The 10,405-nt window shown below is 49.7% G+C and overlaps 1 protein-coding gene across 2 annotated transcripts; it reads right to left on the bottom strand.

Annotated features, from left to right (window-relative positions):
• Nucleotides 1-83: 83 nt before the first annotated feature.
• LOC108030013 (activated Cdc42 kinase-like) lies at nt 84-10,065 on the bottom strand. Of its 2 annotated transcripts, XM_017102528.3 has the most exons (8): nt 9,992-10,025; nt 8,560-8,629; nt 8,087-8,486; nt 6,948-8,030; nt 6,153-6,892; nt 5,875-6,091; nt 628-1,944; nt 84-567 (listed from the first exon to the last, which is right to left on the bottom strand). In XM_017102528.3, exons 1-8 carry the CDS (start codon nt 10,008-10,010, stop codon nt 376-378), a joined length of 4,038 nt encoding a protein of 1,345 aa, XP_016958017.1. In that variant the 5' UTR covers nt 10,011-10,025; the 3' UTR covers nt 84-375. The 2 variants fall into 2 exon arrangements, with proteins under 2 accessions (XP_016958017.1, XP_016958016.1); XM_017102527.3 differs by lacking the exons at nt 84-567; nt 628-1,944 and adding an exon at nt 2,085-5,655 and having other exon boundaries at nt 9,992-10,065.
• Nucleotides 10,066-10,405: the final 340 nt, after the last annotated feature.

The following is a 10,405-nucleotide window of genomic DNA, read 5'->3' as shown; positions in this document are numbered from 1 at the left end:
AAATAAATTTTATCAAAGTCCGTTAACAAGTCGATAATAGGTACTTTAGCCATAAAAAAAACTTCAAATAATTAGTTACAAAATAAGGTTTATAAATTGTTTATAATTTATTGAAAATATCTGTATAAGTGGTGTATAAATGTGTATTTTGATGCTGGTAACTTGCAGGCAGACCAAACATGCGTGAATAAGTACATGCTGAGATTCGATCGATCCGAATGAAGGAAGCCAATGGCGCGCAGTGATTACGTTAGTTACTTAAGTCTATCCAATGCTTAGCTTACGAATTAGAAACGATAGTTATGAGGTTAAGGCAACGGCGGTCGTTTAAAACAGATTAGGGCGATCGAAGAGTAGGTGGCCTTAGAGGAGTATTTAAAGTTTAAGGCCATTCAGTTTGTGGGCCGTGGTGTGCAAATCCCATTCGTGCTGCTGCAGCGCCTCGAACGAGGCTTCCAGACTGAGATTGGCTTCGCTGACCAGGTTCTGCAGCTTGATGAGCTTGATGGACTTGTGAACGTCCCAATTGATGAACTCCAGGGCTCCCAAGCAGCGAACGGGCGTACTCTGCGGAATAAGAAATCAGATAAATATAATTTCATGCTATATCAGCACAAAGTATCTTACATCCTTGCCGAGAACTTTCACCATGATGCGCACTTCATCCGAGTCCACGCCCCTTTCGCAACCCTTGGGCTTCTTGTCGGAGAACTCCAGCAGATCCTCGCAGCTCACCGAATTGGAGTCTGCCAGTCGAGCCGCAGTGGCTGCAAAGTATTCAGCCTCGGTTTGCGGTTTGGCAGAAGCCCCTCCAGCATGACTACTGCTCGAACTCGTTTCGGCTAAGGAGTTGCGATTATTCATGGCCATATTGACGGAGGCTCGAACCTTCTTAAACAGAGCATTTCCAGCCAGCTCATTGTCGGCACTGGAGAAGCGACGACTCACCTCCGGAGCTGCCTCTGCGGGGGGCTGTCCATCTGGTTGGCTGGCCTCCGACTCCAAGGCGGTGCAACTGCTGCCCGGAGTGGCCGTCTTCCGGCTGCTCTCGATGTCCAGATTGCGGAGTTCGTCATCGTTCACATACAGGCCGGAGATCTGGGTGGCCTCGAACTCCGCATCCTTGCCCTTGTTGTAGTGCTCCTTCTGAATGGAAAAGTTGTAGAAGCCATCGGTCACGTCCGGCGACTGCAGGATGCCCTCCTTACTGGAGTCTGCTTCCAAGATGGACTCGAACTGCAGCGAAGCCGTGTCTGTAAGACCGGCAGCATCCGCTGGAGCCAACTTATCCAGGTTCTGGTAGGTGTGAGCCGACTCACTGCCCTCTGCCGGCATGTTCTCGTACTCTCGATCGTTGGTGGGTCGTGATGGACGTCGCATGCTGTTCGGCCGCACAGCGGCCACCACCTCGATCGCTCGTCCTCGCTGCTGTTGGACAGAGGAGGAGACCTCCGGAGTTTTCCCCGCCTCGTCGCCAAAGTCCGTCAGCTTGCTGAGGGTGCGCTGCAGTCCGTTGGCCGGGATGATCAGCGGGTACTTTCGCACATGGCGCTTGGTGCTGGTCTTCACCTGCTTCTTGCCCTCGCGCGGCGGCAGGGGAATGGGATTCGGTGACTCCGGCTCGGGCTCCGTCTGCTGCGCCTCGGGGAACTTGTAGCTGCCGTGGGTCATGTAGCTGGGACTCTCACAGGTCTCTAGCGAGTTGGAGTTTGGGTCGTTTGGGCGACTTAAACCGGCGGCCAGCTCGGCCTTGCGCACCCGCTGGGCTGCTCCTCGAGTGGGCAGCGTCATCGGCCGCTGCGACTGGTGAAGACTCTGCAGGTCGAACTCGTCGGTGTCCAGGTGGCGGAGCAGAGTGGATGCCGGACTGGGCCCGATGTCCAGAAGGGCCTTGCGCTCGATCAGGCTGTTGTAGGCCTCCAGTCCCTCCTTGCCGATCAGCGACTGCGGGGGCGGGGTAGGAATAAAATGAATGGAAATGAAATTGTACAAAATGATAATGTTGGGATACAAAAATCATAACAACTAAAGCGGTGCAAGGAACTGAGGTTTTCGAAACCGATCTTAAAAGCCAACGACAGATGTGAAATTCAGAATTAGTTTTTCTTTATTGAATCCCTTTAAATATGCACAACATTTTCTTTTTTTGATTACCAATTAACTTGTTTGGTTCTTAGAATTCAAACTCTTCCTTTTTTAGTTTTTAAATACTTGTTGCTTAGTTAAATGTTTAGTTTTAGTTTAGTTTTCTGGGGTTTCTTGTATAATACTCGAGTATATTTTGGTTTTCATTTAGTTTTAGGTTCTCTGGGTTGAAACGCTTCGAACGCATAGTTTAGAATATCATGTTCCGTAATGCTATCATTACCGCATACGCCACTTTACTTGTAAACATATAATTAGGTTGATTTAGATTTAGGTAGGTGTATATATAATCTGTATATCATACTTTCAATTTGAGTTTATCCATAAATGCATAGAATGCGAAAATCTTTTAGTAAGTATAATCCATATAATATATGCTTAGTGAGGTTATCAAAAACGTTCGGCACTTTGCAGCCGTCGGCAATTCGATTGATTAGAGTTAATTTTTAGTTTTGCTTTTGCTTTTGCTTTCGTTTTGGTTAGTGGGCCAATACTTGACACTTCAATCGCCAATCTTAAAGATACTTTAGGGTTCGACACTCTAGTTAAAGTGAGCTTAAATGCTTCTCTTGGTTTCGGTATCGTTAAACTTGTTTCGGTTTTGCTTTTGGTTTCGCTTTAGCTTTGGTTTCGTAAAAAATGCAAGCGTCAGGATATGGCACATGATCCGTTCGGGAGTCTTGCTCCGACGAATGTCTTCTGATGTGGACAAGTTCTGAGGATTGTCAACAGTTCTGTGTGGGTGACTGTTTGTCTGGTTGTCTTTCTATGGCTGTGTGTGACTTACAATTACCGGGGTGGTAATAGGTAATACCCTGTCTAGTTGGAGTCCCCTCAATAAGTGTGAGTGTTTGTGTTTGTCTTGTGCCTCGAATACTGTTTCCGACAACCAAGCTCTTGTTGGGTTTTGCTTTTTAAAAATTCTTGAACATTTTCAATCCGTTTGGAAGCCATTATATTTGTTATTTGTGTTTCTTGTAGTGAAAAGTTGAAGAAAAGTTTTGTATATTGACTTTAGGCTACTGAATAGAGTACTTTTAGAAAACTTTAGATGTATTACCGATTTCGACATGGATTAAATATGGCGAAATCAGGGTCAAGGTCAATTCCAAAACATTATAGATCCTGTATTTCGCCACATTTGATCCAACTTGAAAAGGGAAACCGCTATTATTTGTGTTTAAGTGGAGTTTAGCTGTTGATGAAGATGAACCTTGCGATGATAGAATGTTTGGAAGGTGTGCAGCTGATCTGCACATCATTATTATCTGTTCTGAGAGGTCTTCGGTGTTTTCCTATAAGGCACACTCTCATCTCGCTTCAAAAAATGCAAATCCAAAAAATATATATAATCTATTTGCTGTAAATACTTCTTCAATTTACTTTTCGACGCCAACACTCTACGCTCCCTTCCTCAAACACACACAGACAGTAGCACAAACACCACATCGCCCAGCTCCACGAGGAGCCTCCTCTATTCGTGACCACGACTTTCCGGATCCAATTCGCATCTATCCATCGCCTCTAATCGGACATCACATTGCCGAACAGTAAATTGAGAACGTATTTCAGCATTTTCCTTAGTTATGGAGCCGGGCTGGGCGGAATTCGGGGCGCCACGAACTCGCGGCGGAACTGGAACTCATCACCGCTCTCGGTGCTGGATGAGGAGGAGCTGTCACTGGACCTCCTGGCTGCCACTGCCGCTCCTCCACTCGCCGCACCAATTATCGTTGCTGTGGACAGCTGCTGCTGCTGCTGCTGCTGTTGCATCTGCCTCCAGTGCATCTCATTCTGCTTCACCGCCGATGCGTGGATCTTCTCCGGCCAGTGAAACTCAGTGGGTCTTTGGGGCTTCACCACCTTGTTGCTAGGGGCTAGCAGGGAGCCCATCGAAAGCTGGCGCTGCTTTAGTTCCTCCGGCGAACTTCCCACAAAGTTTGTGGAAGTGGGACTCTTTCCCGTGAGCCGGCTAATGTCGAATTCGTGCAGAGCAGCTCCACCGCTCATGGGTCGCTGTATAGGGGCACCAGCTCCTGCCCTGTAAGTGGCCTGCACTGCCGACGAGGCTGCCGAGGAGGACCCCGATCCAGATCCAGGCAATTCGGTTCCGTTTATATGATAACTGGGTTTTTGACTCGAGCTGAGGTAGCTCGCGTGGGCCATATTGTAGTTGTTGCCAGGACCACGTCCTCCGAAATCGTAAATGCGCTCGTCGTACTGGAACTGCTCATAGCCACCGCCCATCACGCCGGCTCCACCTCTGTGGAAGCTACGCCGCTGCCCACCAATGTTGTAGTGTGGTGCAGACTTGATGCTCGAATTAGAGCCGTAGATCTGGCGAGGAGAGATGATGGCTTCACGTTCGTCGTGACAGGCGGACTGCACCTGGCGGTTCATTCCCGCCCGCCGGCGTCTGCCCAACGAGGAATTTGAGCTGGCCGTCACTCTGGCCCGGATGTCGCACTCGGAGCGGGCCAGACTGGGCTTAGTGGGCTCCTCGCCGCTAGAGGAACTCGAATCCAGGGTCATGGGATTGTAGCTCAACCGTCTTAAAGTGCGTGCTCGGATGGAACGGGGCTTATACGAAGCGGAGCGACGTGGCAAGGGCGGCTGTTGCTCCATCCTCACCTGCCGCTGAATCACACCTCTCTCCCGCTGCGGCGGCTCGGAGAGGACCGGTGAAATGGGATGAAAGCTCTCGTTGAAAGATGTCGAGCGTTGGCGATAGCCCTTGGAACCCATATAAACGGAACCACTGCTGGCATTTAGCGCTGCTCCTGACTTAATGGGCGAGGCACTGGCCAGCATCTGCTTGGTGGCGCCATTTCCGAAGCGCTCATAGCCGAGCTCATCCTTGAGGCTGGCATAGCCTCCTGACATAACCACTGGTGGAGCGCTGAACAGGGCCTCGCCCTTGAGCGGAAAATGGAAGCTTTCCTGTGGACTGTAGCTGGACTTTTGGCTGCTGCGGCGCGACAGCGAGATGTTGGTATCCCGCGAGGCGAATCCCGTGTCCGGAGTGCTCGAGCGCTTGTCCTCCATGGGCTTGGGATCAACCGGAGCAGCGGCGCTCAGCTGCGCCTGGTTGTGCATGTACTGCAGGTGCTTGTCCAGATGGCTGGTGGCAGCATTGAAGTCGAACATGGTCTGCACCCCGTTGCTGTAGCTGTAGACCGCCGACTTGAGGCTGCCTGTGGCACTGCTGATGCCATCGTCCAGACAGGCCGGCAGTTGGTCGTTTAGGATCGTGTCGTTGGAGTCGCTCTTGTCCAGCTCTGTGTAAGTGTGCATGAAGTCCAGGTTGAGCGCTTTTAGTGTGTTCTCAATGTCCATGATGTTGTCGTCGATGCTCTTCGGCGCCTGATCCTCCGCCCGCTCCCGCTCCAGATTCAACGGCCTGCTGAGAATCTCGCGAGACTTTTGAAAGAGAAAGTCGGAGCTTTCCTTGTCGAAGATGGGCACACGCAGATCGGTGCTGTTCTTGATCTCGCTTAGCGAGCGGAAACGCTGCTCAGAGATCGATGTAGGAGCAAAACGAGAAAACAACCAAAACAAAATGCCAAATGCAAACGCAAAAGGGGAAATGAATGGGCAACGATGTTGGTGAAGGAGAAAGAGCAGAGAGTGTAGACAAAACTTGAGGATTAGAATCTATTGCAGAACAGGGGATCGATGGAGTAGCGCTTACTGGGAAATTAAACTAATCTGACCGCTATATTTGCTCACCTGTATATCCGGAATGCTTTGCAGCTCCTCGGTGAAGTTCTTCTTCTTAGAAAAGGGCGATGCGTTTCCGTGTGTGGGAGTGTGGGCGGAACCGCTGGCTCCTCCTAGGCCACTGGCCTTGTCCCCATTATTACTCAAGTGCGGAAACCTGAAGCTAAACTTGCGCTTGGGACTGTGGATGGCAGGGGTCTGATCAGAAACCAAATCAATCATCGATCTACAGAGAAAGCGATTTAAATTAGCACATACTTTACAGATACTTCAGACTACCATCTCACCTGGCACTAATCTCGTTGGCTATCTCGATTGCATGGTTGAGAATCTTCTCGTCCTTCACAGAAATAGGCTTCACAGTGCCCGACGATTTCTTTTTTGAGAGCGTAGGCAGCAGACTATGGCCATGCTTATTGCCATTGGTGTCGCCACTCTTTTGGCCCAGTTTAACAGACATTTCCGCAAATTCGTTCTTACTATTCACATGATCAAATCCCGGCGACTTGGGGTGGCTACTAGAAGCCCCACTTATCGATCCAAACATTGAGTTAATCTCGTCCATCAACGATGGCCCGAAGTCCAGCTTGTCGGCAGCCATCTCATCATCTGATATCTCGTGGTACTCGTGAGGATCATCTACAACACTCCGAGAACTAGGCCGCCAACCGGCCTCTCCCGAATGGATACTCTTGCCATCCAAACCGTAGTTGTTGTTCTGCAAACCAAACTCCAGCTCATCATCCCCTCTGTTGAGGAAGAACGGATTGGTGGACCCGGTGGCAAAGTCGAACGAGCTCTGGCCGTTTGTGGCTATCAGCTTGGGTGTGTGCTCGGCGGATGGAATGAATGTGGGATTCATGGAGGTTCCCATGGCTCCTCCGCTGCTGGAACCCTCGGGGAAATAACCACTGGCGGTCTGCAGCGAGTCGGGACTGGTGGGTGTGGGCGGCAGTAAAAGGGGCGTCTGCTCTATGTCCTCCGATGGTTTGTAGGGAGTCACAATTTGCTTGGGCACGTGATTGTACTGAAATAGACATCACAGATTAGTTAACAACATGGAACAGCAACCAGTAACTCACATTCTGCGAACTTCCCAGGAAAGCGATATCGCCGAAGGTTGCTCCGTCAATACCCACGTGACCGGTGTGCTTAAAGTCGTTTTGCGGTTTCGAAATCATCTCGGTGCGCAGCTTGCGCTTGCTGATCCTATGGTCGCTCACCCGGCTGAAAGAGTCGCGGCTGGAGCTGGGCAGACCTTCGAGAAAGGCCACAGTGTTGGAGGGGTTGAAGTAGCCCGTCTTGCCAGTGCTGAGTACTCCCTTCCAGAAGGGCGTGCCCGTGTTGCGGTCAAGAACGCTTATAATGTCGCCCTGGCGATAAAGAAGATGGTCCTTCTTGGGCTCTGTGCAATTCACCACGGCCTTCAGCTGCTCTGGCTTCATATCGGGCAGTTGGTCATAAATCTCACCGAAGCGCGGTCGCTTGGCAGCATCGTCCTGCCAGCACTTCATCATCAGTGTATAATACTCGCTGGGACAGCAGTCGGGCTGTTCCAGTCGCTGGTAGTTGGGTGCGTCGATGGCCTCCAGGATCTGCAGGCCGGTAAGCGCCGCCCAGGGCTGGAAGCCATAAGAGAACATTTCCCATAGGCAGACCCCAAAGGCCCACACATCGGAGGCGTTGGTGAAGCGTAGATAGTTGATGCACTCGGGCGCACACCACGCGATCGGCAGCTTTAAATTCACGTTGAAGTTTGTCTTGTAGTAGTCCTTGCCCACGCCCAGTGCCCGCGACAGTCCGAAGTCGGAGATCTTGACCTTGTCCTTGCTGAACACTAAGATGTTCCGTGCCGCCAGGTCTCTGTGGATGAGGCGCTTCTGTTCCAGGTATCGCATTCCATTGCAGATCTGCAGGGCAAACTCACAGAGCGTGGGGATGGTAAGGAAACTGACTCGCAGCCCGGAATCCTTTAGACACTCCAGAAGCGAGCGCAGATGGGCCAGCTCAGTGACCAGCATAAGCGAGTCCGTGGCCAGGACGACTCCGTAGAGCCGCACGATGTTCTCGTGCTCGATGGAATGCATAATGGCCGCTTCCTTGAGAAACTCCATGGGATTCGACTGCATGCGCTCCCGGCACAGGCATTTGATGGCCACTTGGATCTGAAGAAGATGGATAATAAATATATTTGACCTGGTAAAAGCTGAGCCCGGCTCACCCTCTCGCTGCCATTGGACCAGACGCCCTGCTGGACGATACCAAACTCGCCGGTGCCCAACTGCTTGTTTACGCTAATGGAGTCCGCCGGAATGATGTGCTTGTTGTTGGGCACCTTGCCCGGTGAGGTGGCTCCGTTCTTGGCGGCTAGCGTCGAGCAGGCGGGGGCGCCACTGCCATCGAGCGCCACTTGACCTGCGCCGCCGGACGCCTCCTCCCGCTTCACCATCGTGCCGGGCGCCTGCAGCAGACGCTTGATCTTACTGAGGTAGCTGTGGGGGAAGTGCTTCTCGTAGAACTTGCGCAGCCTCCGGATTTCCGGGCGCGAGAGCCCGATGAAACGCAAATCCTCGTCCGCCGCATACTTGAACTGGGCCGCGTTCGTTATTTTCAATTCGTTTCTGCGGGGGAGCAAACAAAAGTACAGAGGTTAGTTCGGCTGGGGGAGCTGCTTCCGCTTTTTGGGTCACTCACTTGACGGCATTGTAGTACTGCTGCAGTTCGGACTCAGTGAGGAATTCATATAAATCAATTTGTGGATACTCTGGAAGTGGGGAATGTACAAAAATAAACACATTAAGATCTTGGGTATATATAATATAGATACTATACTAAATAAGCGACCGCACAAGAGCAAATCTCGGGGGCCCTTATCTTTGCTGTGCGGAGCGAAAAGGGGGAATACCCTAGGCAATAAATAACTTCTTTAACGATCGATCCGCCAACGCAGATGTTTTTTTTTTTTGTTGCTTAATATGATAATATAAAACACACACATCTTCTGCATACCCAAAAAGTTCCGCTCCTCCACCCCACCATCATCTCACACACAAAAACTCTCTTGCAGGAGGACGGGAGCACATTGACACAGAATTCCGATTGCCTGGCTCTATACCCCTTGTTCGTAGGGAAAGAGGGGTGTATAAGATAGTCGCTTAGGTACATAGGTAGGAAGAACAGATCAGGTACTTTAAAAATTTGCTTACATCACTCAGGTCTTGGAAACTATTAGACCTCCAAATGTGGTATCATTTGTTTCAATCATGAGTACTCCCCTTCAGAAATACCTTCAAATTATATTTCTAATTAGAAAACTTATTTTGCTTTGGTAGTAGATTTTCATCCAATCGAGTGAATCCTAAAGTCTTATTGAATTTTAACTACTGCTTAATTTTGACACCTAGTAACTATTTTTAGGACACCCGATTATATTGTTTCTATTATCAGGTTCATAATAGACTTTTGATCTTGACAGGATTACGTTAAATAAGTTTAAGTGGAATCGGATTATTAATAAGAACTGTTGGAGGGTATCTGATAGTCGAACCGCTGGACTACACTGTTCTTTTGCCGTTATCACATCACATCTATCAAACATATCTCAAATAATACTTTTAAGAACACCTCGTTGAGGGTATCTGATAGTCGGATCAGTGGTCCAGGCCGTTCTTTCTTGGTATCGCTGCACCCGCATTTGTCATCCGACTGCAAGGGGCCATTGTTTGTCCTCTCCGGAGTTGACACAGTGGGTGGGCGAGGGGGATGGTTCGGAGGGAGGGGTGCGGCTGGCAGAGATGCGGGGTGTAGCTCGAGCAACAAATGCATGTACACAGATTGCGGAGCTGATAGTGTCCCGGGGATTGGCGATGACTGACTCATGGGACCCCGGGGCCCGTTCCAGCTTCCGGCTCCGCCCCGGTTCTCGCTTCCTTATCGGATCCCGATTTCGGACACCGATTCCGGTCGCACTTTCCCGCAGGACTTCGCTTGTCCTTGAATATGCAAAATAAAATCGATCGGCCAATACATACACGCACACACACACTCTCTCACGCAGGCGGAAGCCCAATCGCAACTGCGTTGCAGGAAAACGCCGATTCGAAGCCGATTTTCCTTCACTCCTCACCTGCCAGCGGCGAGTTCATCTTATTAGCCGCACAATAAGATCGTTTTTCCGCTTTTAACTGCTCTTTTTCTGTCAAACTTACCCATTTTACACTCGCGTGTGCGTCTGCATTGTTTTTTGTTTTTTTGCTGCAATTAGTATGACCGTCGCGCGGAGTCGGCTCAATTACCAGGGGCCAGTGTTGGTAAATGCTCAGGACGTCGGTGTAACGGTAAGGCGGTATTTAAAATGTCCGTTACACTTTGAATGATTTACACAGCTCGACTAAGAACTTAGTTCTCTTTGAGAAGACTTTATCTACTGGATAATAAATTCTTTTCAAATGTGATACATATATTTTTGAATCAGCTTTAACACAGATCATTTTTATCATAAATAATCATATTTATGTAACTTTTAAGCAACCTAAAAATG

The sequence above is a fragment of the Drosophila biarmipes genome, chromosome 2R (genome assembly GCF_025231255.1).
Source record: "Drosophila biarmipes strain raj3 chromosome 2R, RU_DBia_V1.1, whole genome shotgun sequence".
NCBI lineage: Eukaryota > Metazoa > Arthropoda > Insecta > Diptera > Drosophilidae > Drosophila > Drosophila biarmipes.
The sequence above is the reverse complement of the archived record's forward strand: the minus strand, read 5'-3'. Positions and strand labels throughout refer to the sequence as shown.